At 49.0% G+C, this 25768-nt stretch overlaps 7 protein-coding genes across 7 annotated transcripts; 3 read left to right on the top strand and 4 right to left on the bottom strand.

Annotated features, from left to right (window-relative positions):
• Positions 1-4202: 4202 nt before the first annotated feature.
• JR316_0001765 (Histone H2A.Z-specific chaperone CHZ1) lies at positions 4203-4752 on the bottom strand (the record flags this gene model as incomplete). The annotated part of the gene is made up of 3 exons (XM_047887565.1): positions 4203-4364; positions 4488-4650; positions 4718-4752. The coding sequence occupies 3 exons, from the start codon at positions 4750-4752 to the stop codon at positions 4203-4205; spliced, it is 360 nt and encodes a 119-aa protein (XP_047752488.1).
• A 331-nt stretch (positions 4753-5083) lies between these two features.
• JR316_0001764 (uncharacterized protein) lies at positions 5084-8547 on the top strand (the record flags this gene model as incomplete). Its single annotated transcript, XM_047887564.1, has 4 exons — positions 5084-5535; positions 5614-5686; positions 5784-6606; positions 6704-8547. 4 exons carry the CDS (start codon positions 5084-5086, stop codon positions 8545-8547), a joined length of 3192 nt encoding a protein of 1063 aa, XP_047752487.1.
• Positions 8548-11707: 3160 nt separating this feature from the next.
• On the top strand, positions 11708-12701 carry JR316_0001763 (putative gluconokinase; the record flags this gene model as incomplete). The annotated part of the gene is made up of 3 exons (XM_047887563.1): positions 11708-11911; positions 11937-11957; positions 12060-12701. The coding sequence occupies 3 exons, from the start codon at positions 11708-11710 to the stop codon at positions 12699-12701; spliced, it is 867 nt and encodes a 288-aa protein (XP_047752486.1).
• A 772-nt stretch (positions 12702-13473) lies between these two features.
• On the top strand, positions 13474-15093 carry JR316_0001762 (Proteasome subunit alpha type-4-2; the record flags this gene model as incomplete). The annotated part of the gene is made up of 4 exons (XM_047887562.1): positions 13474-13634; positions 14120-14286; positions 14386-14637; positions 14957-15093. 4 exons carry the CDS (start codon positions 13474-13476, stop codon positions 15091-15093), a joined length of 717 nt encoding a protein of 238 aa, XP_047752485.1.
• A 1021-nt stretch (positions 15094-16114) lies between these two features.
• JR316_0001761 (uncharacterized protein) lies at positions 16115-19253 on the bottom strand (the record flags this gene model as incomplete). The annotated part of the gene is made up of 5 exons (XM_047887561.1): positions 16115-18490; positions 18548-18686; positions 18741-18895; positions 18953-19108; positions 19176-19253. 5 exons carry the CDS (start codon positions 19251-19253, stop codon positions 16115-16117), a joined length of 2904 nt encoding a protein of 967 aa, XP_047752484.1.
• Positions 19254-20226: 973 nt separating this feature from the next.
• Positions 20227-21201, bottom strand: JR316_0001760 (Copper transport protein ctr6; the record flags this gene model as incomplete). The annotated part of the gene is made up of 4 exons (XM_047887560.1): positions 20227-20349; positions 20508-20607; positions 20736-21059; positions 21125-21201. 4 exons carry the CDS (start codon positions 21199-21201, stop codon positions 20227-20229), a joined length of 624 nt encoding a protein of 207 aa, XP_047752483.1.
• A 1737-nt stretch (positions 21202-22938) lies between these two features.
• Positions 22939-24488, bottom strand: JR316_0001759 (uncharacterized protein; the record flags this gene model as incomplete). Its single annotated transcript, XM_047887559.1, has 2 exons — positions 22939-24433; positions 24454-24488. 2 exons carry the CDS (start codon positions 24486-24488, stop codon positions 22939-22941), a joined length of 1530 nt encoding a protein of 509 aa, XP_047752482.1.
• Positions 24489-25768: the final 1280 nt, after the last annotated feature.

Below are 25768 nucleotides of genomic sequence, written 5' to 3'. Positions count from 1 at the left end.
AGGCTCGAGTCTCGGGACTCACTCGGGAGTTCCTGAACATGTCGTGTCGTCATTCAAGTTGACGGGGGAATACAATCGCAGGGGACTGATTCCGCAGAGGACCTCTCAATACATATGTACTTTGACTAGTTGTATAGACCATGCTCCATGGTTCAAGCTTGAGAATATGAATATAGTGAAATAAAAGTAGATTGACAAGGTGAAGTTTTTCTATGTTGATGTTATGATTTTATGATCCTTCAAGCTTCAGGCTTCAAGTTGGAAGGAGTGATGAACTTTGGAGAGACCCCAGCTCAGCTCACTTCACCTCTACTTCTACTTCTACCGTAGACTCGGAGTCGTTGACAGGGACAGACGGAGGCGGAAACGGAAACGGAGACGGAGATGGGGGACCTTGGTATTATAATTTATTTAATTTTAACCTTTCCAAAGCGCGGATCAGGGATTCGATCAGGCCCAGGGTCAGAATCAGATTTCCACACCAACGCTGCTTGTGTCGCGTCAAGTCGCGTCAAGTCGCGTCAAGGTCAAGTCAAGTATGAAAGTCACTCGGAAAACGTTAAACATTAAGGGGTTATGTATACATTGATTATAAAACCCCACACAAAAGACAACATTGAACAAAGGCACTTACTTTTGTTTACTTTTTAGTGTTTGACAGTGCCCGCCCAACCCATTCTCATTGCTGGTATACCGCGTCCGAGTCTGAGAAACGTTAAACTCCAACGTCCAACGTCCATCGTCCAACGTCCAACTCCGAGTCCAACTCCGACTCCGCTGTCTATATAATATTTCTGTTATCCTAATGGGAACCCTGATCCGACTCCCGAGCCTCCGTCTCATCCACTCATCAATAACTTGACCTTGACAGTCAACACTCCGCTTTACACTTTACAGTTTACCAGTACTTTTGGCATTTGTATGCAAGTCCGCAAGCCTGCGTGAGCTTCAGGCTTCAGCGGTTCTAGGTACCGTACATGGTTTGAATTTAGGCAACTATTCAAGCGTACCCGGGCGGATGTGCGCCCCGCACGGCGCACCCGCACGCGATTTGTCTGTCTTTATGGGCCTTTGAAATGACATGACCATGACACGCCTACTTTGCATGACAACATTGCATTTATAGCTGTCCTCAATAACGATTTTCTGATTTCTGATTTCTGATCATATCGACTTGAAAGTTTCAAAGTTTCAAAGTTTCAAAGTTATGATATTTCGGACTCGGAGTCGAAGGAAAGGAGAGCTGGCTTATGAAAAACTCCTGAGAGGAACTTGAAGGAGAAGGAGGAGGATTTGATTCGGGAGAAGACGAGACGAGTCTGATGTTTTAATATTGACAGTAACTTGACTTGACTTGTCGGAACGGGGATGATTGATGATCGATGTTGATATATATAGATTGACATTGAAGTTTGAACGCGTCGCCGCTTATAATTACTGAGTCCTCCTAATCCTGGAAATTCTGGAGGACCTGTGATCATCCTGAATTCTCGATTCTCGATTGTGGATTCTGAATTTTTGCCGGTGGATTGGTATACTTTCAATTTTGAATTGATTGATTCAAGTTTGTTTGATTGTTCGCGTCGCGTCGCGTCGAGTCCCCGTGTCGAGTCCCCGTGTCGTGTCTCCCGAGACTTATAGATCAAACTTATACTAATAGACTCGCAGACTCGCAGACTTACAGATTCACTCCACTTCACTCCACTCCACTCCAATACAAGTCAGTCGGACTGTCGAAAAGATGTCTGGCGGAATCGTTGGCTAAGACTCAGAGTAGTATACTATTAATATTATTACAGTGCGATTTAAATTTATTCCTTAGAGCTTGCATTTGCCAGTGGTGTGTGCGGAAGAGCGCTTGCCACTGACCACGGTTCACTGCCGCTGCAATGCCAATACCACAATACCACAATGCCGCAATACCACGATGCCAGTTTGAGATGGTGAGTTTGAGTTGCGCGTTTGCATTTGGGGCTTAAGCGCTTAGCGCTAGCCTTGTGCTTGTGCTTGTGCTTGTATTTGGTGCTTGTATTTGGGAATGTCGGGGTATCAGCCCACGCGAGGACCACGGACGACGGATGATGGACGACGGACGACGGATGGCGGCCACGCGAGGACCACGCGTCGTCATCGGAGCGAGCGATGACGAGGGGTGAGGGGTGCCGGTGAGGGGTGAGTAAACTTGAAGGCACTGGCATTCTGCTAATCTACTAATACATCCAGGACGTATTTAGAAACTCTACGGTTGAGTTAGAGTTCGCGTTAGAATTAGAATTAGAATTAGAATTAGAATTAGAGTAGAATGAGAATTAGGGGTAATAAGGGGTATTAAGGGGTTATGCAAATGCATGGCGATGAAGTGATATTATAAGTAGATAAGTTTAGCAGAGCTGTGGCTATGATGATCAAGTATATATTAATAATAATACAAGTGCAGTTTACAGATACAAATGGACGAGTTGCGCGGCGAGACCCAGTGCTATTGCGGAATATAATTGTGAATACTGAATACTGAATACTGAATACTGAATACTGAATACTGAATACTGACGCTGAGCGCTGAATACCGAGTCACCGCCAGCCACTCCCACTCCACGCCACGCCCACGGCCCATAGCGCGGGTGAACGTAAACGTGAATGTGAATCCACGCGGTAGGCGTGTACATGAAACGGCTTGTCCTCGTCCATGTCCTCGTCCTTGTCCTGTGCTGTGCTGTACCCTCATGAGTCCTGTACCGCTTCGGCTTTGGCTTCGGAACTTTCGCGGGTCGATGATATCGATATTCGATATATGCATGTACATATATTAATATTCGAGTTTCGAGTTTTATGGGCTGAGGCTGATCCTGAGGCTGAGCTCGGACGTCTTGGAGGCTGCAAGTTGGATGGAAGTAAGTAGGGTGGATGGAGGAAGTAGGTAAGGTGGATGGATGGATGGACGGACTACGAGTCTACGACGCTACGTAGGGCTACGTGATTGTAAGTTGTAGTATTACTTAGTTAGCATTAGAATTATGATTGGACTCGGAATTGTGAGATGGAAGTGGAAGTGGAGGCGGGGCGGGGCGGGGAGAGTGGGACAGCACGGGGCGGGGAGGGACATGACGGGACGGGACGATGGACTGGGATGGATGGGATGGTGGAACGGGACGGGTGGGATGCTGTCAGTGGCAGCTGGAACGGGATGCGATGGGACGGGATGGGATACTGGAACGAGATGAAGTAGGATGGGATCCGATTGCTCTGATCATTGATCATTGAATATTGATCGTTGATGCATATGGGTTGTGTTTTTACTGAAATCTGAAGTCTGAAGTCCTCTGACGTCCTCCGAACTTAGACGTGAAGCAAGTACGGAAGTACGAAGTCGTTCCGACCGTCGACGAGAATTGGAGGGAAATAGAATATAACCTACTTCCTTATTTATTTACTTACTTACTTACTTACTTACTTCCTTCCTTCCTTCCTTACTTACTTACTTACTTACTTACTAATAAAAATATAAATAAAAATACTCAAAAAATACTAATAGTAATGAAATTCTAGAGCCTGTCCCGTCCTGTCAGTGGCAAAGTGTTGACTCGATTCCGATGTAGATGTCGATGTCGATGTCATGCCCGGGGTCTGGCCTGGGATACCACGTTACAAGTTATAAGTTATAAGTAAAGGTATGTCGAGTAAGTAAGTAAGTATATGAGATCTCACCTCGGTTCGAAATTCCGAATGGCCGTTACAATACTAGTTAGTAGTATTAGGTTGACAAGCCGTGTTTGAAAGTGTTAGACTAATTTAGCGCGAAAAAAATTATGCGAGGCTCCTCGACTATACTAGTAGTAGTAGTACTAGTTTACGCGTACGCGTACGTTTAGTGTTTAGCGCTTAGTATTTAGCGTTTCGCGATTTTTGCGAGTCTTTGTTGACGGATAACATAAACATAAACATAACCATGAAAAGCTTGTGCAATGAAAATCCAAGCAGCGAGAAAGCGCGCATGCAGATACGCAGATTATATGATAAACGAAGCATTTTTCTTTCACAGTTTACAACGATGTTTGGTGGGTGGATACTGATACTGATATTGATACTGATACATCTCGATCTCTTCTCCTCACAGCAAAAGAGAGCATGGAGAAAAAAGAAAAAGAAACAAAGGCGACAGGCGGCAGGTATGATGATGACGACGATAACAGTGGAAAGACGATCTACTTCATCTCAACATCCTCATCGCTATCGTCGCCGTCGTCGTTGGCCTGCAGACCGGCTTTGGCGAGTGCTTCTTGGGAGGTGTAGTCGACTTTGACGCCGCGGGTGCGGCGCCCGGTCGGGAGAATGGCGCTTGGATCGATCTCTTCGAAGTCTTCTTCCTGTGTGTCAAGCGTCAGCGTCAGCGCAGGGTAGTTGGGGTTGAGAGCGAGCATGCATGCAACGCGTCGTGTGTGTGTGTGGCATGCATGAATGCAAGCAAGACGCGTAGAGAGAGCACGAACCTCTTCTTCCTCCTCCTCCTCTTCTTCACCAGATTGCATCTCCTCGTCCTCCTCCTCCTCTTCCTCTTCCTCGTCCTCCTCTTCGTTGGAGACGTCTACAGCTTTGCCCTTGCCCTTGCCCGAGGGCGACGCGGTGGTGTTTTCACCAGCAACAGCGCTGTTTCTAGGGGGGGAGGGGGGTGAGACGCGTTAAAAAAAGGGAGTGGGAGGTATTTTAGAGTATGACATACGATTTGTTAGAGGGGCTGGTGATATTGGAGGACATGGCTGGGACGCGACGTGAGTTGAGTGTTTGGGTTGAAAGGGAGATCAAAAAGCTGTGGTTTGTTTGTGTAACAGTGTGACAGCAAAGCGTGACATTCATATCTGTTGAGATAAAAATAGGCGGAGGAGGAAGTGTATCAGGTTGGTGTGCGAAGGCAGACTATAACCGGTTACCAGCATTGGCAAAACGCCCACATGCCATCCCGTGTTTTGATACTTCTTACCTCAGCAGATCCCTTCATTTCTATGTTGTCGGCGTTCGCTATCCTCCAGCCTGGCTGGTGCTACTAGTGCAAAGTACAATTTGAGGCCTCTTCCGCTCTCCCACTATCATGAACCTGAAGAGCCGTGCCCGCTCAAACTCAGGCTCAGGTCCCGCGCCCTCCCTCCGCTCAGTCAAATCCAAAACGCTGCGCATGTCCATCCTGCCCTCCGTCAAAGTCAAATTCTCTCTGCGGAAACAAGACCCGCACGAGCACGAGCCGCCTGTACACACCAAACAGCCTCTGCTCACACTCACCCTGACCTCGCGCTCCTTCCTCGACTCGCTCGTGCAGGACGCTAGCACCCACGAGGTGTTCTACAAATTCAACACCGTCGGCACGGCTACGACTGTCCTGCGCGCGGACGCGAAGAAGGCGTTCCATAAGACCATCTCGATCAAGTGGCCCCGCGCCCTCCCGACGAAGACGGGCAAGGATTATACGGACGGTGTGCTTATCCAGATGAAAAATGCACGTTGGTACGGCGGCGAGACGCTGCTCAAGCTCGGTGCGCATCCCAAGTACGTCTGTGCCCTTCTTTTTGCATTATGCTAGCTGCGATCTGCACGTACTTAACGAACCTTTTCATTTCCACTTAGCGCCTCGCGCAGATTCAGCATACCCAATTACTCGCAGCCGATGAAGTGGAAGCGATACGGCCATACATACTGGGTAAGCTAATCACTTCCATCCATCCCCCTTATCTCCCCATCCGCACATCACTCACCCAAATCCTCCCCCCCTCCCCTCCCCTCCGATCCAAAAACAGTGCACAACAGCCTCAGTCAAAGGCCCCGTCGCCACCCTAACCACCCCAAAAGGCCCCGGCCCGCTCACTTTAACAATCTACGAAACCCTGCACGACAAATACGACCCCGACCTGCTCTCCACCATCAAAGGCGTCTCCATCCTCCTCCTCGACTACCTCCTCCTCACCGCCACCCTCCTCGTCACCGACCTCCAGGAATGGATGCTCGTCCGCAAACCCGACGACGGTTCGTTATCGCTATCGTCGCTTGAGAGACACGAGCAGGGCCACGCGCCGAGTTTTGCGCCGGATGTACCGTTTCGCTCGGATCCCAAGTTTCGTAAGATTTTGTATGGAGAGCCGATTTTTAATAAGACGGGGAGGGCCGCGTCGCCTGTGCCGTCGTCCTCGTCGCGTGCGCGCACGAGGGAGAGGGAGAGGGAGAGACCGCGCACACCCGCCTCGCCTGAATCAGGCATGCCCACATTCACACCCTACCCCGAATCCGAAGCGTCCTCCCCGGGGCCATCACGTACAACGACGATGCTTCCACCCATGACCGACTCCGACTCCGATTCCGACTCCAACAACTCCAACTCCGACGACGAGGACGACGAGGACGAATTCGACACGTTCTCCCTCCCGGACCCGCACCGCGCGAGCGCGCTCGCCGAGTCGTTCCAGTTCTCCGCGGAGCACCCGCCTGTCCCCCCGCTCCCGGTTCAATACGCCAAGTCGCTCGTTGCGCGCGAGCGGGACTCTGAGCGCGACCAGGACCGCGACCGCGAACGCGATAGGGACCAGCCCCCAACGCCCGTGTCGAGCACATTCGTCCCGCCTTCATGTAAGTCTTATCCCCTGCCCGTCCTGTGTTGTGTATCAAAGATCTGAATCTAACCGCGCCCCCGCGCTCTTCTCCGCTTTTTTGTGAATTGGTATAGATGATGCGATGACGATGACAACGACGATGACGGCGCCGTCGATGACGACAGATGGGAGCGGGAGTAGTATAAGAGGGAGTAGGAGCGCGAGTGGGAGTACGAGGGATCGGAGTAGTAGTATTCTACACGGCGGCGGTGGTGGTGGTGGTGGTGGCGGCGGCGGCGGGGCGAGTGTGTACTCGCATTCGCATTCTTATTCCCATTCGCACTCGCACTCGCACTCGCACGCGCAACAAGACGCAAGACAAGAAAACGCCCACACCCACACCCACACATACCCCGAAGCACTCGACCTCAACCTCAACCTCGACCTCGAACGCGAACTCGAGCGCCCGCGCGCACTGCCCTTCGGGCGCGCGGAGAGTGTGCGGTCTGTTACGTCCACCACATCCCGCACCGGAGCTGGAGCTGGAGGGGGTGGGGGTGGGAGGGTGAGGAGGCCGTTGCCGCGGCCGCCGCCTGTGCCTTTGTTGGCTGATGTTACTGGTGGGGCGGGTTCTGGTTCTGGGGCGGGTGGTTCTGGGGCTGGCGCTGGGGCGTCTTCGTCTTCTACCACCGCGGCGCAGGCGCAGGCGCCCCGCCAAGCGCGCCGCGTGCAAAGTTCAAGCCAGCTCTCCACACACCCACAAACGCAAACGCAAATACAGACGGAGCTCGTCCCACCCCTACCACAACAAAGACCGCTGCGCTCTCTACCGCCTACACCCGGTCCAGGGGCGATGTCGATGCCGTCTAGCCCGCTCGTCGCTTCTTCTTCCTCGGGGTACGGGTTTGGGGTTGGGTATGAACGTGGTGGTACTAGCATCGCGAGATCGGCGTCTGCGTCGGTAGCGGCGTCGGTGGCGGCGTCGGTTGCTGCGTCGCCGCAGATGCATCTGCAGAGTTTACCCCCCATTTCCGATCATGATTATGAGTATGGGTATGACTACGGTTATGGTTATACACACATTTCGAATCATGGACAGAGCCACGCGCATCGCCAGCAGCACCAACAGCAGCAGCAGGTGCGCGCGAAAGCATCGCGGGACGATATAGCGCTTTCACGATTTACGCAGGAACGGGAGCAGGATCCACTTCTGGCGCACGGACACGCGTTGGGGCACGGGCTTGAGCAGGCGCATATAACCAGCCCCAACCTGAGCATGAGCGCGGCGCTGGGCACGGGCGAGAGCGAGGGCGCGTTTGACGTGCCGCCGCCTGCGTATAGCAGTATTGTTTTTGGTAGGGGTGGTGCTGGTGGGAGTGGGGAGGGGGTGGGTGGAGGTGGGAGTGGTGATGGTGGGAGTGGTGGTGGTGTGGGTGCGGGTGCGAGTGGGAGTCAGAGTCAGAGTGGAGGTGGAAGTGGGAGTGGGAGTGGGAGTGGAGGTCAGAGTCAGAGTGGAAGTGGGACTGGGACTGGACATGGCGAAGCACACGGGCACGGGCAGGTGCAGGTGGAAGTGGACGGCGGCGAAGCCGGACACCAACACGAACGTGAAGAAGACGGCGACGGCGCGCAGTACGCGTACGCGTATCCATATGCGTACGCGTACGATCATCCTCCACCGCCTCATCAGCACCAGCAGCAACAGCTGACAACAGGCACGGGGGCGGGGACGGGGACGGGGATGAGATCGCAAGGCCAGGAGCTATACGCGCTTTACACGCAGGGGCTTGCGTCGCATTCTCAGTCGCATGAACATCAGCAGGAACAGCAACAAGAGCAGGCTCAGGCTCAGGAAAGCCAGACCCACCAGCAACAGCAGCAGGGGCAGCAGGGGCAGGCACAAGCGCAACCTCAGCTGATCGAGTATACGTATACGTATTCGCGGAGGCCTACGTTGGCGGATGTGTATGATGAGTGATGAGTGATGAGTGATTCGATGCGCGATGCGGTGCGGGTGTGGGTGTATGCCCTTTGCGTTTTGTGTTCTGTCGGATACGTGATATTGTGGTGTTTTAGTGTTTTAGTGTACGAACCCACCCGGAGTTTTTCTTTTCTTTTCTTATTCTTTTTCTTACTTTGTTTTCTGCTTTTTTTTGTAATAGTCGATTTTGTTTTGTGTTTTCTGTGTTGTGTTGCGTTGTATCGAATACGTCCTTTCCTTTCCTTTTTTCTTTTGGATTTCGGATTTCTTTTCTTCTCTTTTCTTTTTGACATCAGATGATACCACCTCTCTCTCTCACACACTTTCTCACTTTCTCACTTTCTCTCTATGCATGGATCACAATGTTCTGTTCAGTTCTGTTCATCTACCATCTATTCATCCATCTATTCCCCCATCTATTTCTCCATCTATTCAGCTCACTTACTCAATCTCCTTTACTCAATCTCCTTTACTCATTGGCTCATTCACTCGGTTTACGCATGTACTCGCCTGTCTGTTTTATACGTGAATGCCAATGAATGAATGAATGAATGAATGAATCTACTTTGATTTTTTCGATAGGATCCATACTTCTGTGCAGTGCATACCTTCTTAATGCATGTACATGTACATGTGCAACGTGAACGTACTAGCGCTCAGAGGATCAGCGCTCAGCGCTTGAAGCTTGAAGCATCCAACTCCCCATCGCGCCGCCGCGCCGATGTCGCGATACGCTAGTTCGAAGTTTCCCAGTTGAGCACCAGCGGCTTATTTATTTAAATTTTAAGATCATAAAAGGAGGCCATACTTGGCCGCGCGCGCGCACGGCGGCGCGCATCTGAATCGAAATGATAAATCCTGATGAATCTCGTCTTAGGCGATACGCGAGGCGCGACGCGCCGGCGCATGTACAGTACATGTGGATCTCGCGTGGCTAAATCGCAAGCGATCATCGATGGCCGCAAGCCTAATTAGCAAGCGCTCGTTCGCTCGCTCGCTGGCCCCATTCACATGAAACATGCAAAAAATTGCATTTTGGCGTGCGCTCCGCCCCGAGTACCGAGTCCCCAAGTTGCGATTTGAATGTTGAAATCGTAATCGCAAACGAAAACAATACCAAAAACGAAAACAAGAACGAAAACGAAAACGAAAACAAGAACAAAAACTTCCTGTTTCATTCTATGTAAATCACCTACTGATTGCAATAGGATAGGTTATAGGTTGCATAACCACTCCTTCTCCCGAGCCCGAGCTTGGTTGGTACTTACCTGAAACAACAAACAAAACAAATTGACTAAAACTAAAAGATCCCGTTGACACTCTCAGAGAATCCAGAGAATCGAAATTCGACACTCGAAACCGAAATTTCGAATCATTGGATAAATGATACATGCATCCCCAGGATCAATTGAACTTGAACTTGAACTTGAACTTTGAAGCCAAGCAAGGCAGACTCGCGTGCGGGCTCATCATACTCGCATATGATAAGTACCAAGGAGCCTCTCAAGTTAACTTTAACTGGAAACCCCTTAACGTCCTCCCAGTCCTACTCCCGAATGACTTTGTTGACTTGACTTTGACTTGACTTGACTTGAAAGTTGACGTGATACGACACGAGAGCAGGCGGCTCTGTGCTGCGATCCCTGATCCGCACTTTAGAAAAGTTAAAATAAAAAGTAAGCAAGTAGTAAGGACCTCCATCTCCGCTTCCGTTCTGTCAACGGGTGAAGTGAGGTGAGTTGAGTCTCTCCTTCAACCAAAACTCATAATAACACCGTGACTTGACTTTCTTGATCTACATTGTTTGAATTTGAATTCCCAGCCTACTCTCAAGTATAGACTTGGAACTAACCAGAGTAATGCGGGATCCTCTGCAGAATCAGTCCCCTGTGATCGCATTTGCATTTGCTTTTGCATTCACCTGTCAATGACAGCTTGTTCCACAACTCCCAATCCCAACTCCTCTTCTCTTCTCCTCTCAACTTTTCAATGTCAAATCCCAGTCGAATTGTTTAGGTAAATTTATTGCCACTCCAGAATATTATAATCAAATTTCGTATCAAGCTCATAAGTAGTACTACTCACTACATGCAATACTCATTAACTAGTATTCTTCTTCTCCTAAATCCTGTTTTATTTATACTAATACGTAAAAGCCTTTCAACAATAACCCCTCCCCCCTCCCCTCCACCAGCCCAGAAGTAGACATACATATACATATATAGACATATACGCAAGCTCATTGTGATTCATAACAATACTCATCGGTTCATCGGTCTCACCACGCGTTCGAACTTCGAACTTTGAATTTCCGTCGACGCGTCGAGTCTCGAGTCCGAGGACGCGTCGGACGCGTCGGTATGACGTCGTTGTCACGTTACTTTACCCTCCTTTAACTTTAACTTTGAGATATGATAGGGGTTTTCGCTTTGAAGTTTGATAGTGGGCATCAATGGGTTCGATGACATCAGGGATTAGGAACTAGGAATTCAGGAATCAGGAGGACTCTGCACCTTCTCAGCACTTGTGATCAGGATAGACTTTGAACGTTGAACTTTGGACTTTGTACTTTGGACATTGGACATTGGAGTGACCCCCGAAGATACTCCATCTATTTTCCATGCTCCCGTTTCCCCATTTCCCATTTCCCGTTTCGAGCTTATAGTGGTTGAGGTGAGGTGAGGGGAGGTGAGGGGGTGCATATGGGATTGCGGATGGTTGGGATGTGAGTGAGGGGTGCGGTTGGGTGTGGTTGGGACTCTGAGCCTGAGGGAATTCAGGGAAGTGACGGAGAAAAGGAGAAAGGGAGAAAGGGAGAAAAAGGAACGGAGAAAGGGAGACAAGGAGAAAAGGAACGGAGAAAGGGAGTACGGTGCACGGAGTGTAAGGCCCGAGATCCGAGGGGAGCAAGATGGAAATGGAATACGGAATACGGAAGTGGATGAGCGGGATGAAGACGGTAGAATTTCTCTCTCTTGCTCTCTTCTCAGTTCTGTGCTTCCCTTTTTTTCTTTTAGCTGTATAAGTGTTTATCTCGTTCGTTCGTCCGTTCGTTCGTTCGTTCGTTCGTTCGCTCGTTCTCGTTCTCGTTCGTCCGTCCATTCGTTCGTCTCGATACCAACGAACTTTGGGAGTTGTACTATACAGAATCTGAGATATGGTGCATATGGAGCTCGAGTCGGATGCTGGGAGACAGATGGAGGTAGATGCAGAGGCGGGGAGGGAGGTAGAGTCGTGTGCTTTGGATGATGCGGTTGGGAGTGCGGGGCAGGGGCAGGGGGAGGTCGATGTTGATGTCGATGTCGATGAAGCGGGTAAAGAGAGAGAGGAAGAGGAGGAAAAGGTGCTTATTATTGTGATGGTATGTCTGTTTTACAGGGCTACAGTTATGGTTATGGTGGGATATGGTATGTACTAATGCATACATTTCTTCTTTCTTTCTGCCTTCTGCTTTGCCTTTGCCTTACCCCACCCGCACCCCAACCCGCACCCCCCCACCCCAACACCAGGGCGTATCAGGCACGGGCAAATCCACCCTTTCGCACGCCCTCGCACACACGCTCTCATTCGCGCACATCGAAGGCGACGACCTGCACCCGCGCGCGAACGTGGAGAAGATGAGCGCGGGCGTGCCGTTGGGAGATGGGGATCGCGAGCCGTGGTTGGCCAGGGTGAGGGCGGAGGGGGTGAGGGTTTTGGTGGAGGGTGAGAAGGGGAAAGGGTGTAGAGGTGTGGTGGTTAGTTGTTCGGCGCTGAAAGCGTACTACCGCGATATTCTGCGTGGTAAACGGCCCTTATCCTCTCCTTCCTCTCTCTCTGCCCCCACCCCCACCCCCACGCACGCAGAAATCCAAACATACTTCGTCCACATCTCCGGCTCGCCCGCGCTGCTCCTGGAGCGGATGGAGAAGCGGCCGGGGCACTTTATGAAAGCGCCGATGCTGGCGTCGCAGTTGCGCACGCTGGAGGATCCGGCTGGGGAGCCGGGGGTGGTGGTGGTGGATTTGGAGAGGGGGACGGGGGAGCAGGTTAGGGAGGCGCTGCGTGGGTTGAGGGGGGTGGTGCCGGGGGAGGGGAAGGAGGGGAGGGGGAGGGGGTTTGTGAGGTATTTGGAGGAGGTTGAGAGGGGGTTGGATGTGAAGGATGTGTGAGGTGTGAATATTGAATATTGAATTTTAGAGATGTTAGATGTTATTTAGATTTGGACTTTTGGAACGTATGTATAAACGAACGACTGAATATTGAATATTGAATACAGTATTATCTTCAAGCTTACTTATTTTTAGTCGGGGGTCTATATCGATAGCTGAATTCTGATTGGACACGGGAAATGCCGAGATGCGACGCGTGTGCGTTCTGGGTGAGGGACGCGTCAGTGATCGTTCACCTACTCCTCCTTCTTTCATCTATATCCTTATCCTCTCTCGTTCCTCATTCCTATTTTCTGACAATGGTGTGTGTTAATCTTACTCTTACTCTTACACCTGGTCTTGGGGTGTACGATATGTGATGATACCCGTACTGATGAGATCGCATTATGATACAGGCTAGACGATACGACAGTGAGCACAACTCCCATTTAGCTGTACATTGAGCAAGCGGGAGGTGAACGGGACATTTACAATTACCTTTGTGTAGGCCGCACGACGATCTTCTCGCCTGAAGGTGCGTTTGTTCGTCTGAGCTTCAAGTTGTGGGTGATACTAATGCGAATGCGATGGGTGTGTAGGCCGTCTATACCAAAGTCAGTGCTTTTTGTAATAGTGTGATACCTTGATCCTCATCTTCCCTGTCCCTTCTCTTCCCATTCTCTGTTTCCTCTTCCTCCCAATTTCAATCGCAATCGCAATCTCAATCTCAACTTCAACTTTCAACAATAACCCCGACCCACCCACCCACACACACACACCAGTCGAATACGCAATGGAAGCAATCTCACACGCCGGCACCGTCCTCGGCGTGCTCGCCAAAGACGGCGTCGTCCTCGCCGCTGAGAAAAAAGTTACGGGCAAACTCCTCGATTTGTCTAGTGCGAAGGAGGGCGGGTATGGGGGTAGTGGAGAGAAGATTTATTTGTTGAATAGGTGGGTTGGGTTTTTTGGTTTTTGTGTTGTGGTTTTGGGTGGTTTTGGGTGTTTTTGGGTGGTTGTGGGTGTGGGTGTGTTTGGGTTTGGGTTGGTGGGTTGGCAGGGTTGGGTTGAGACGATTTTGATTCTTGATTCGATTCGACTTGATCGTGTGTTGGTTGGGTTGCTCAACCCATCTGTCCTACCCTCTTCTTTCTGTCTTTCTTTCTTTCTTACTCTCTTTCTGTTTTTCTTTGCTTTGCTTTGCTTTGCGATGCTTGGTTCGGTCCGACCAGCATCGATAGATCTGTATTCGATCTTCATCTCGATTCTCGACACCATCCCATCCCATCCCTTTCCTTCTTTTTCTATATTTATATGATATTTGCCGAACGCGCTGATTCTGACTCTCCCTCCTCCCTCTGCCCCTCATCCACCTACTCTCCTCCCTCCTTCCTCTGCCCCTTCCTCCATCCCTCCTCCTTCTTCTCAAAATAAAACAGCAACGTAATAGGCGGCGTCGCAGGGCTCACCGCCGACGCCAACTCGCTCGTCAACTACGCGCGCTCAGCAGCCCAACAGCACCTTTTGCAGTATAATGAGGATATCCCCGTCGAGCTCCTCGCGCAGAGGTTGTGTGATATGAAGCAGGGGTATACGCAATTTGGCGGTGCGTGTCTCTTGTCGCTTTTTTATGAAAACACAAAGATCTAACTTGCCTACGCCCGCCCCCGCGCATATATACGCATATACACACACATATACACAGGTCTCCGACCCTTCGGCGTCTCCCTCCTCTACGCAGGCTACGACCCCCACTACAACTTCCAACTGTACCACTCCGATCCCTCAGGCAACTACTCTGGGTGGAAAGCCACCTGTATAGGCGCGAATAACGGTACGGCGCAGAGTTTGCTGAAGCAGGAGTATAAAGATGGGATTGAGGTCAAGGAGGCGGTGGGCTTGGTGTTGAGGACTATGGGGAAGACTATGGATAGTACGAGTTTGAGTAGTGAGAAATGTGAGTGTTTGGGTTTTTTTTTTTTTGTGGTTTTTTATTTGGGTGGAAGAAAAGGGGTTCTTATTTTTTGAATCTCCTTGCTCTTACTCGCTTATCTACTCCCTACTCGATTCCGTGCTTCCTTCGTTTCTGGTTTCTGCTACTCTTTCTGTTCCTTGATAATTTGAATTCATTACTGACCTCCTTTTTTCCTTTTTTTTTCCCCCTTTTTATTCTCCTCACCGCACCACACCCACCCCATCTCACCTCTTACTACCCAACCGCAACACAAAATACAATCACAATCACAACTACAACAACCAAAAAACACAACACACAGTGGAATTCGCAGTGCTCACACTAGATCCGACGACGAAGCAGCCGCGCGCAAAGATATATAGGCCCGCTGAGATCGATGCGTTGTTGGAGCGGGAGGGGCTGGCGAAGAAGGAGGATGAGGGGGTGCCGGGTGCTTGAGCGTGAGGGGTGGCAGTTTTTATGAGAGGAAAGGCGGAAAGGAGGAGGGGAATGGGAACGGAGGAGGGGAAAGGAGGAAGGGAAAGGAGGATGGGTGTGTACTTGATTTGTGGTTTGTGGTTGTGGTTATACTGTACTGTACTTTCATGCGCATGACATATGGATTGATGTGATTGGGAATGGGAATGGTGTGCCAGATCGAAATGCGAAATTGCGAAATGTGAAATTGCGAAATTGGGAAAATGCGAAATGCGAAATGCGACAATGCGAAATTGCGAAATGAAAGCCGAGCAGCGATTGTGCCAGACTGCTAGTACGCTATATTTGTGTTTGTGTTTTTATTTGTGTTTGTGTTTTTATTTGTGTTTGTGTTTTTATTTGTGTTTGTGTTTGTGTTCGTAATTGTGCTTGTTTTTGTTTGTACTAGTAGTAGTAGTTGTGTTCGAACTTTTAGGGTTGTTCGTGTGGATGTGTGTTTAGTATTCGTCGTAGTATTGGTATTGGTATTGGTATTGGGATTGGGATTAGTATTGGTGTTGTCCCTTTTGCCTGCTTTTACGGTTTTACAGCTTTACGCCTGTTTTTTTCCCGCTTTGCGCCTGTTTTTTTCGCTTTGCCGCTTTACCGCTTTGTGACAAAGACGGGTGTGCGTCGGAAGGGCACTAGCTACTAGCTACTAACTTGGCACAATTTTATAATTATAGGGCTGTAGGGTTGTAGGGTTGTACTGTTAGTCTGTTAGTCTGTTGCTACACCTACACACCGGTCGCGCCAGATTTCAATTTTTTCAAAGACATGACTGGAGAATGAATGGATTGGATGGTTAGTGTTAAATTAATTATTTTATTGTAGGCTATCTAGGTGAAAAGTTGTAAATAAAATGCTTGCAGAATGCAGAAGTTCAACTCCATGATGTTACAGGTACCAGTAGATGTCGGATCTGTCAGGTTTACTGGCATGAATGAAATGAAAAAAAAAAAGTTGGGGGGCAGGGCGGCTGGATGGTAGCACAAACGGTGGCTCAGAAGCGATTCAATTCGATTTGTTCAAAGTGGAATGGCTCGCGCCGGAGAACCTCAAGGTTCCGCTCGCATCGAGCGCGACCTGCCCTTCCTCCAGGCGTACCCTGGATCTTACCAAACCCTACACGCGACTCGTCATAACACTTGACCGCCTTATCTCTCTGGGCTACAGCAGCATACAGATACGCGAGCTGTTCGTTGACCCGCGAGATGATGAGCAGGTCACCCAGCGAGATCGTCTTCGGGATGCTTTCGAGCAGAACGTCCGTGGCGCTTTTGTAGTCCCGCGTTATCAGGTAGTAGCACGCGAGCAGCTCAAAGGCGTAGGTGACGAGTGTATCTTCCCCGGACTCGTCCGCGGCGACGAGCGCCTGCCGAGCTAGCTCGATGGCGCGCTGGTAGTTTGCTTTTGATGTGGCTTCGATCTTTGCGAGGTTGTGGAGACACTCGGATGTGCTGCCGCTGTTGTTGAGTTCTTGGAAGACGGCGAGCGCGTCCTCGAAGAACACCTTGGCCTTTTGCCAGTCTTGAGTGTACAGGTAGTGCCGGCCCAGTCCTAGTTTCCCGCGGGCGACGTTATAGCGATAGCGATTCACCTCGTCGGTACCGTCTTTGCTCTGTCCAGCGCCCTTCTTTGCTTCCTTGGAGTTCGGCTTCGGCTTGGTAGAGGTCAACATCTTATTAGCCTTCTCCGTGATTTTCTTCATCTCACTGATACTTTTCGTGCCTTTTTCCATGTACCGCCACGTTCGCACAAGATCAAGCAAGCACTCGGCCGCATGCGCCTTATCGCCCAGCTTGTCCGCGAAAATGCTCTGTGCACCGACAAAGTGCTCACACGCCTCGTCGTACTTCGCCACGCGGTGGCACAGCTTCCCGAGGAGCACCAGCGCCTGCGCGAGGCTGCGATCGTCTTTCGCAGCGTGCGCCGCGTCCCTGGCGACCCGTGCGCACTCGACGCTCTGTTTTTTCTTGGAGAGGTAGTAGCTGAATCCGACGAGCGCCTGTGCGCGGCGCTTGGGGTCCGGCGCGCTGGAGTCCGTTTCTTGGAGCAGGCAGATGATGTTGTCCTCTTCGCTTGCGAGCTCGGATATGTATGATTTGAAATGCGCGTCGTCTGGATGAGACCGGCGTTTGGTTACGTACTCGTAGCATGCGTCCAGGACGTGCCGTTTCACCTCGCGCGAGACCATATTGTGTTGCCGGATGTATTTGCGAAAGATGGCGAATAACAACAGCTTGTTGCTTTCGCTCTTGTCTGTCGCCTTTAGATTTACCAGGAAGGCTGATGATTGTAAAGAGGAGACGTTGGAGCTTGTTGCGATAGTTTTTTGTTGCCCTGTTGTTGGATCGGTCCTGGTTGGAGCCCATATTTTACCCAGTCTGTCGAACGTTGTACCTGCGGGGAGCATTGACAGCACAGCGAAGAGCTCCAAAACTTCGGGATTCGAGTCGCGCAAAATGACATCAAAGGAGGACTTGATCCTATTATCCATGGATGTCGAGCGACCATTACCCTGCTCTTCTGCTAGGTCTGCAATCGACATTTTCGAATTGCGTGCATCGATGGCCATAAGTTTGATAAGCAAGGGGATACGGTCGACCTTGTCCAGGAGGCTCTTGACTTCTTCCCGATTTTGTCCTTCATAGTGGAAGTTAAAAACCTCGACGGCGAATTCCGAGTCAAGGACGTCGAGCTTCGTATCCAGCCATTGGAATCGCGGATGCTTGGGGGGCGGCTGGGACGAAGTGATGGTGACAAGCAACGTTACGTTTGGCAAACTTGCAAGCCGAGACAGGATACCCTGCACGCGGCTTTGGCTTTCGTCGACGCCGTCCAAATCCCATACGGTTTCGAAGTGATCCAGCAGTACCAATCTTCGGTCGTTCGTCGCGCTCAGCTCGTCGATCAGCGTCTCGAGACCGTCGTATGACCGCGCAGTGATCGACAGCTGAGTGTAAAGAATACGTATGAAGTGTTGGTGAGACATAACCTTCGTGCATGGCACCCAAAATCGATATTTGCCAAAGGTTTTCACTACCGCAGGATGACGGATCAACTCCAGCGCCAGGGACGTCTTTCCTATCCCAGGAGGACCATTGATCCAGACATGTTGCCTGGAGTCATTACCATTGTGCTGATCCGTGAGGCATTGCACAATGGTGGCAACATCATCTACCCGACCATAAAAAGTGTCAAAGTTGGTGGGGATATCGTCTTTGCCAGTGCTTTCTGAGCAGTGCGGTTGCTGTGTTTGTGTACAATCCATCAGGCGCTGGACCTGGTCTTTCATTATAATAACGTTTTCATCAACGCGATTCATCGTTGACCGCAAACTCGTGAGAACCTCTGCAACGCGAACGTTGTGGGACACCTATAAATTATCGTAAATAACATCCGACTTGCAGTGAAGAAAAAAAAAACCACGTACAAAGTAGGTTTGGAGAGCGTAATCCAAGTCCCCCATACGTTTTACTACTTTGCCCCTATTGAGGTCTGGCCATATAATCAGGAGCCATTTGTTCTGTCGTTTTATTGTCTCCAAATCTTTGACAACACTGTTGAGAGTACTAGGAGACAGTCAGTACCAAGCATATTTGCGCAGATTGTCACTCAGAGCTTACGACTGAAGAGTTTTGATGGTTTCATCAAAATCTGGATCGCTACCGCCATTGGATGGTAGTTGCTGTTGCTGTTGCGATTTGTTGACAACCAAGACACCCAGAGAACAGACGCGTCGTTGAAGTTGTTCTATCTCGCCCTTGATTTGCGAGATCGTCTGCGGGTGTACAGTGAGTTTGGTTATTTAAAGTATATTTAAATCGTCCATCCATACTTCACAGGTCCGGACAATGCGCACGGCTAGTTCAAGGACCGGCGAGACGACAGAGAGCGGCGGAGCAAGTGCAGAAAGAGTCTGTAAAGTTGTAATAGTTGCCATCCCTGCATCCAATAAATACTCTTCAACCCCAGGAACGACATCGTTCTCGCCCTATTGTCCAAAATTATGAAAGTTAGCTATAAATGATACCTATTCTGTAGTAGTCAAATAGACATACCGATCCTCCGTCAGCTGAGCTTGCTTCATCAGCATGCTCTGACTGCTTTCCAGATAGCCAAGCAAGTATTTTCGCCATGTCAATCAAACGTGCGGTAGTGGAAAGAGATGTAAAGAAACTGTTGAGCTTGTGTTTGCGGGCATCCCAAAGGCATATAAGTCATTATCCTCGTGTCCTGTAGTTGGTCGCTCTATGGCATGTTGCGTACCATAGGAGCGTGTTTGTGCTGAATGTCAAACTCGTGTCATTTTGACGACCCCATCACAGTATGAGAGGACATTGAAAACCTGGATCAGTGTTCAAATAGTTGGCGATCCGCGGCCTTTCTGATACAATTCAGGAAGGTTCTATTCCTGGGAGCATATCGAGAGGTCTAAATGAAAATTGGCAGACGGCCTCCAGTTATTTTGCTACATTTATCGCAGCGTTCGTACCTGTAATGAAACAACGTTGTAGAACCTGTAGAACAAACGGAAAGAATGCGTCCAACACACAAATGAACGTTGTATTAACGTGATATGGCCTTCAGGCCTTCAATGTTTGCACCAGTGACCCTCAATCGTGGCCATGGAAAGTCAAAAGCCTGGTAGATATTGTCCATGGTTGCCAGAAAATCATCAACAGAGTCAGAGTATAATTCATGGATTCATGCCATAAATTGTTTGTTTGTCTTGCGAAGATGCGATGTGATGTCTAATCTTGATGAGAATTCGAACGTACAGGTAAATGATAGATGCTCAACGGGTCATACACACGCACTTATGGCAACAGGATCAATGAATCGACGCAAGAAAGCAGGCAAACAGCAAGCAAACAAGAGGAAGGTATATAAGCAAGCTGATAGATAGATCCAACAAGAAAATCAGAGATCCAGAGAAATTTAACGTTGGCCCAGGGATCCCCGCAGAGCGGGAGTCACCGACACAACGACACAACGCATTGCATAGACCGAAAGTAGCGAGCCTAATTCCAAAAAAATCCGTTGGCCATGGATCGTTCGGCAAAGAGTCGAGGATGGTAAATCCTGAGTCAGTCATCGGAACCGCTGGTATTAATGGCATGCCATTCCCTTTCCACCACTCGACTCCGAGAGGATGGCGTCAACGTTGATCGTTGCGCCGAAGATGTAGTGACCGAGCGCAGCACCGAGGACGGTGGCGAAAATTAGATAGGCCTGTGGTGACACATTTCGAGGTCGGAAAATCGAAAGTCATTCCATTTGGGCATCGGTGATAGGCGATGGTAGAGCAGTGCAGAGCGTTTTAGGATGATCGAAAGGAAGAACATCGTTATGATGAAAGAGTAAAAAAGAGGAAGAGAAATATTGCGTACATTGTATGTCATGAACACCAGCATGAGGAAGAAGCTGAGGAACACCGTCGCTCCGTATACGGCAGCACGGAGGGCGCGCGACACAGGCGGCACTGGGGTGCTGGAGATCAATGCGCAGTTAGAAAAGCGTTCAATTCAGGTTCGAGTTCATGCCTTGTGCTCCGAGAGCCCAAGACAGATGGAACGGGGCATGCACAACACCAAATAAGCCAATAGAGTCGGACTCACCCTGTAAGAGACGATTTCAGTGCCCGTCGACCAGTCAGCAACCCCGCCTCCTCCGAATCGACCTCCTCGACATCGACAAGCGTAGCGACATTACCTTCCGACTGCCCTGAATCTCCGTCCCTGGTCCTGCTCCTCTCCCTCCCTTTTGCCTTGCCCGCAGCGAGCGACAGCGCAATGCGCTTGTCGAGATCCCGTTGGACGCCGCGAAGGTACTCGTACAGAACACCCAACGCGACGATGGCAAGGCATGAAAGGAGGAAGCCGGTAGATGTGCGTATGTGCCAGCTCTTGAAGACGATGCAGGTGTCGATGATATCGGTGTTCCTAAACAAAGTGCAGGTATGGCTGTTGGCTGCGACCTTAGTAAATAGAACTGGAATTAGGCGTACCAGAGCATGTTCATCTTGCATCGCGCCATGGTGGGCATGTCGTGCCCGTCGTGTCCGCCATGTCCCCCGTGGTCCATCGTGTTAGTATTTGGTCAGTAAGAACGTTGTCGTTGAAGTAAAGGAAGAAGCAACCAAGCCGCCAATTGTTGACTTTCGGCGGTTTTAACCAAGACACGTTGCCAAGATTCATTCTTAGGCTACATCATTGTGAACTCTGTTGATTTTAAACGTCGCACTACTTGTATAGCACCGCTCGAAATATTTATACGAAGTGTCAGCACCAGCTAGCGTATTCTCAGTATCTAAAGTTCTTATTGAATGGGCCGGTGTATCGGTCTATCTGTGATATTTTTCCGTTACCGACCCAAGGACTTACACGATGGGCACCTAACTGTCATGTGGCTATCTAACATGTTAGCTAGGTTGTTGCCATAATATTGTACTATGTTAATTGTCATGTAATTGTCATGTTAACTGTCATGTTTTTTGGGTCACACTCTACCTTGTCACTCAAGACCCAGTAAGTCTCTGTGAACCGTGAATAGTCTTCAAGTCCCAAACTGGCAGTTACATAACCGGTCGACTTGGGGACAATAGTGCTACTCAATTCTCTTTTTTACGATGTTGTTTAATTTTTAAAACCATGTGGAACAGTTTAGCTGACGTTCTTGGTAGTAAAATTCATGTGGTATATACTGTTGGTGTGCTTTTCTGAGTTTGAATGAGCTTAAAAGCGGCCAACATGCCGACCGCAGCAACGGCGTAGTCAAGGAGCTTTGACGCGTCGAAACGCGTCTTTATTTCGCGGCGCGTCTCCTCTTTGCGCGCGTTTTCAGCTATGTTTTCCAATGCCTGGCAAGGTGCGCATTCTGTAAACGATCACACCCATCTATAGAAAGCCTCTCAGCCTGTAATCGACGTGATTTCCAATCTTAGTTTGCGAGATGTGAGAACATGGTTGCGACTATTTGCTCGTCGACCGTTTTTGCATCGTTAATGAGGAAAATTGCCATTTTTTCCCAGGAAGTGAGATTCTTGTCCTTATTTTGCTGATATCTAGTAGGTGCATGCTGTCTCTCTAACGCGCGAGTACGCGCCATATTGGAAGAAATTGATATGAATAGGAATACCTTTGAGAACGGCCGTTCGGCATGGGTATTGATGGATTCAAATACCGCCATGATGTGCACCACATGAATTTTATTGTCAATAAATCTTGAAATTTAATTGCAACTTGATCAATCAAAAAAATTCAGACAAATTACTGTTTTCTTAAGCCAATGCCCCTAGTGTTTAATATTGGCCAGGTGGTGCAGTGTTAATATATACACTCTACATGTCCTTTCATTTTTCCCCCAAGTCAACCGGATATGTATCTACTGGACCCCATGGTCTTGAGTGACAAGACAGAGTGTGACTCAAAAAACATGACAGTTAACCAACAGTTAACATGACAATTACATGACAATTAACGTAGTACAATATTATGGCAACAACCTAGCTAACATGTTAGATAGCCACATGACAGTTAGGTGCCCATCGTGTTAGGGAACCAATGGTATATCTGGCGTAAATCAAGCCCGTAGCTCCTACTTGCGAAACAAGCGTGTTGTTTAATAGGTGACAAGGCTTTGTTTTTTGGTAGCCATTGAAGATTATGATACATTCAATCTAATGAGAGGCATAAGTAATAGTGGTCGGTAATAGTAGTACAACTAAGGACAAACTGGAACAAGCGCTAGCAGGGATATGAATAATAAATACATCTTCAGCATATCATACAAGAAATCGACAAGAAAATGCAGCATTTAAGATCAGCCTTTCGCAGTGACCTTCGGTGGCCTGTGAAGCATATCAAAGTCCATAGAATCGACCAATTTGAGGCTCACCCCAAATTTTTCGACGTCAAGAAAATACGGAAGATAGGGATCCATCATTCTCGCCATATCGCTGGTAAAACGGTCTTTTAGGTGAATTATTACCGATTCCAATGGTCTCTGAGCTTTTCGAGTAATGGTGTTGGGAAGGGAGGATGTAGCGGAGACAATAGGGAAAGGATTGTGAATGTTACTTCGTGGATGATTGGGGTCGTCGTGTTTGTTGTGTATCCCTCCGAGGAATTTATGAAAGTGGCGCCAGGATTCTTGTGACATCGTTGGCGTAGTGATTTTAAGCGCACGAAGATGAGGGAGATAAACGTCTGCAGTATCACTGAGTCTAGAAAAAAGGGCCGTCGTCATATCAAATCGAGTGTTGTGTTCGATATCGAGTACCATATGTGTGATCCTAGGAAGGTCCCTCAAGGTTACCCAATCAACTTGTTGATGATGTTGAGGTTCTAGGCTGAAGGTAAAGCTGAAGGTCTCGGGAGAAGCCGAGGAACGATCAAGGAATGCATTAAGCGCAGGAACAGACGTCCATGCGTTTTCCCAGAGAAAGTCGTAGTGGAGCTTTCGCAGGGACGGGAGAGTAAGATACCGCAAAAAGTCTGAAAGGTTAGAGGAGGAGGTCGTTTTGACGTACTTCAAAGATTTGTGAACAAATGGCGCAGAGGGCAGTGGAAAAGACCGTCCGTGTTTGGCAATATACATGGCCGTACATTCTGTCAAATGTTTTCCGCAGCGAATTATATGGACCAGTTCGTCCATCTTTATCGCGGCCACGTCCAAGCGCGTGAGGTTATCCCATGCCAAAAAGGTTTGCTGGATAGACGTCTTTTTGGCATGAAATGTCCTTGGCCGTAATAGCTTTCGCATAGAGATGCTTTCCATTCTGTCATTGCTCGGAATATCCATTCGTAGGCGAATAACATCTGGGACATTCTCAAGATTGTGAAGTAAGGCATGTATTACCGAGGCAGGGGCGATGAGCTTAAGAGTTGTCCAACGAGAAGAGTGTAGCCTGAGAAGCGTGATAAGATCTTCAAAAGGGGGACAAGGGGTGGGACTCGGGTGTTTATGCTGAACCGTTAAGGAAAGAGGTACTGTTTCCGAGCGATCAAGCCACAGTTTAACCAAACCAAGCTCTGTAGAGTCTCTCGGCGGGAGAACAACAACTCTATCCCATAATAGGGGCGTCTGCAGCGTAATATCTCTCCATCTTTCGCATACGCCTCCGAGTACAAGAGGCGACGTCATCGGCTTGCGTTCATTGAGCAAGTCGTAAAAATGGAATATGATGGCCATAACGTCGACTGGAAAACGATGGATAGATATGTTGTGGCCGACATTGACCTGCCGTTCGTTAACCCTACGCTCCTTTAACAGCTCTCCAAGTTGGTCGTGCACCCCATAAATTTCTGCATCCAAACTGGCTATGTTTGCACAAACTGTGCATACTGGAAGAGGGCAGTCCGCGGGAACATAGCTGTAGGGATCAAGGCAGTTGTATGGACATATATTGCGATTTTGACCCAGGGGTAGCTCGATTGCGAGCATTTTTGTCGCTTGGGAATCTTTGTTATTGACCCAGTGGCACGGAAGCATTTTTAGCATGTATGTTAAGAACATAATATCACACTTCGTACCTCACAAGCTCAGTAGAGCGGATTGTGTTTGACCAGGAAATCAGTCATTGGCATGGGGAAGACCTCTACACCGTGAATCCGAGTCAATGGACGGTTCGTCTACCCTTGATTGACATTTGTCATGCCAACACTTATACGTCCGCAGAACCCGTAGTTAGAACTCCGCCACGGCATGTCACGACTATATAAAAAGATGGAGCGGGTGCGCGAGTAGCCAACGACTCATACTCCTCATCACACCTGAACTCTGTCTGGATCGCCTCCATTGCATAATCGCAATTTACGTGATCTGTTGAAGTGAACATTAACGATATGATACGTTGGCGATATAGTGGTCAAACCTTAGTGAAGCAGCCTAGTAAGTGGTATGCCAGTGTGTAAAATTCGTTCGGGTTTTTCAAGCGTTTGTTGAGTTTCTAGTAGTCGTGGTCTTCCCAAAGATTGTGCTTAATTCAGGAGTGATCAATACATACCTCTATTTGGAAATATCTGCCCAATAAAGCATTTCATTTAGATTGGCGGTGCACCAGTAACGGAGGATTACGACTAAGATGAAGGGTCGAGTTCACGGATCAGATAGAAGGAATCGGTAAGATCATTTATGTATGTACGGAGTTTTTTTATGCGGAGCTCGATTATCAGATAACCAGATAATGTTTGTGTCATAAGGCTCCGGCAGGTTACATGGACCAGAGGTGTCAGTGGAGGCTGAACGGTTTTCCAGCGTAGCGAGTAGAATATGTTTATTTTGGACGTGCAATAATATCTGATTTATTTAAATTGGGCACATATTGACTTGTCAGGGGAGCAAGAGGAATCCCTTGCCTAGCTCCAAGCCCGAGTATACATCCAGAAGAAAACATAATGACGTAAGATTGTCAGAAATTAGGCGCTGATTTGACGCCGGAGAATTGTGTGTCTCCATAACATACTAAGTAAAAAGACAAGTTCTTGAGAATTTAGTCGTCTGGCCTAAATGCGGGACCTTCCATGACGAGGACGGGAATCAACCAGATGTTAATGATGCATTCTCAGCCACTCTGTATATTATTTATCAATATATCAACCTATTTTATGGTTACTTGTCTCATGTCCGATTAGGTAGCACAAGGTGTAGA

Source organism: Psilocybe cubensis, chromosome 2, assembly GCF_017499595.1.
Source record: "Psilocybe cubensis strain MGC-MH-2018 chromosome 2, whole genome shotgun sequence".
NCBI classification, from domain to species: Eukaryota; Fungi; Basidiomycota; class Agaricomycetes; order Agaricales; family Agrocybaceae; genus Psilocybe; species Psilocybe cubensis.
Note: the sequence above shows the minus strand (reverse complement) of the source record. Positions and strands in the feature narration are given on the sequence as shown.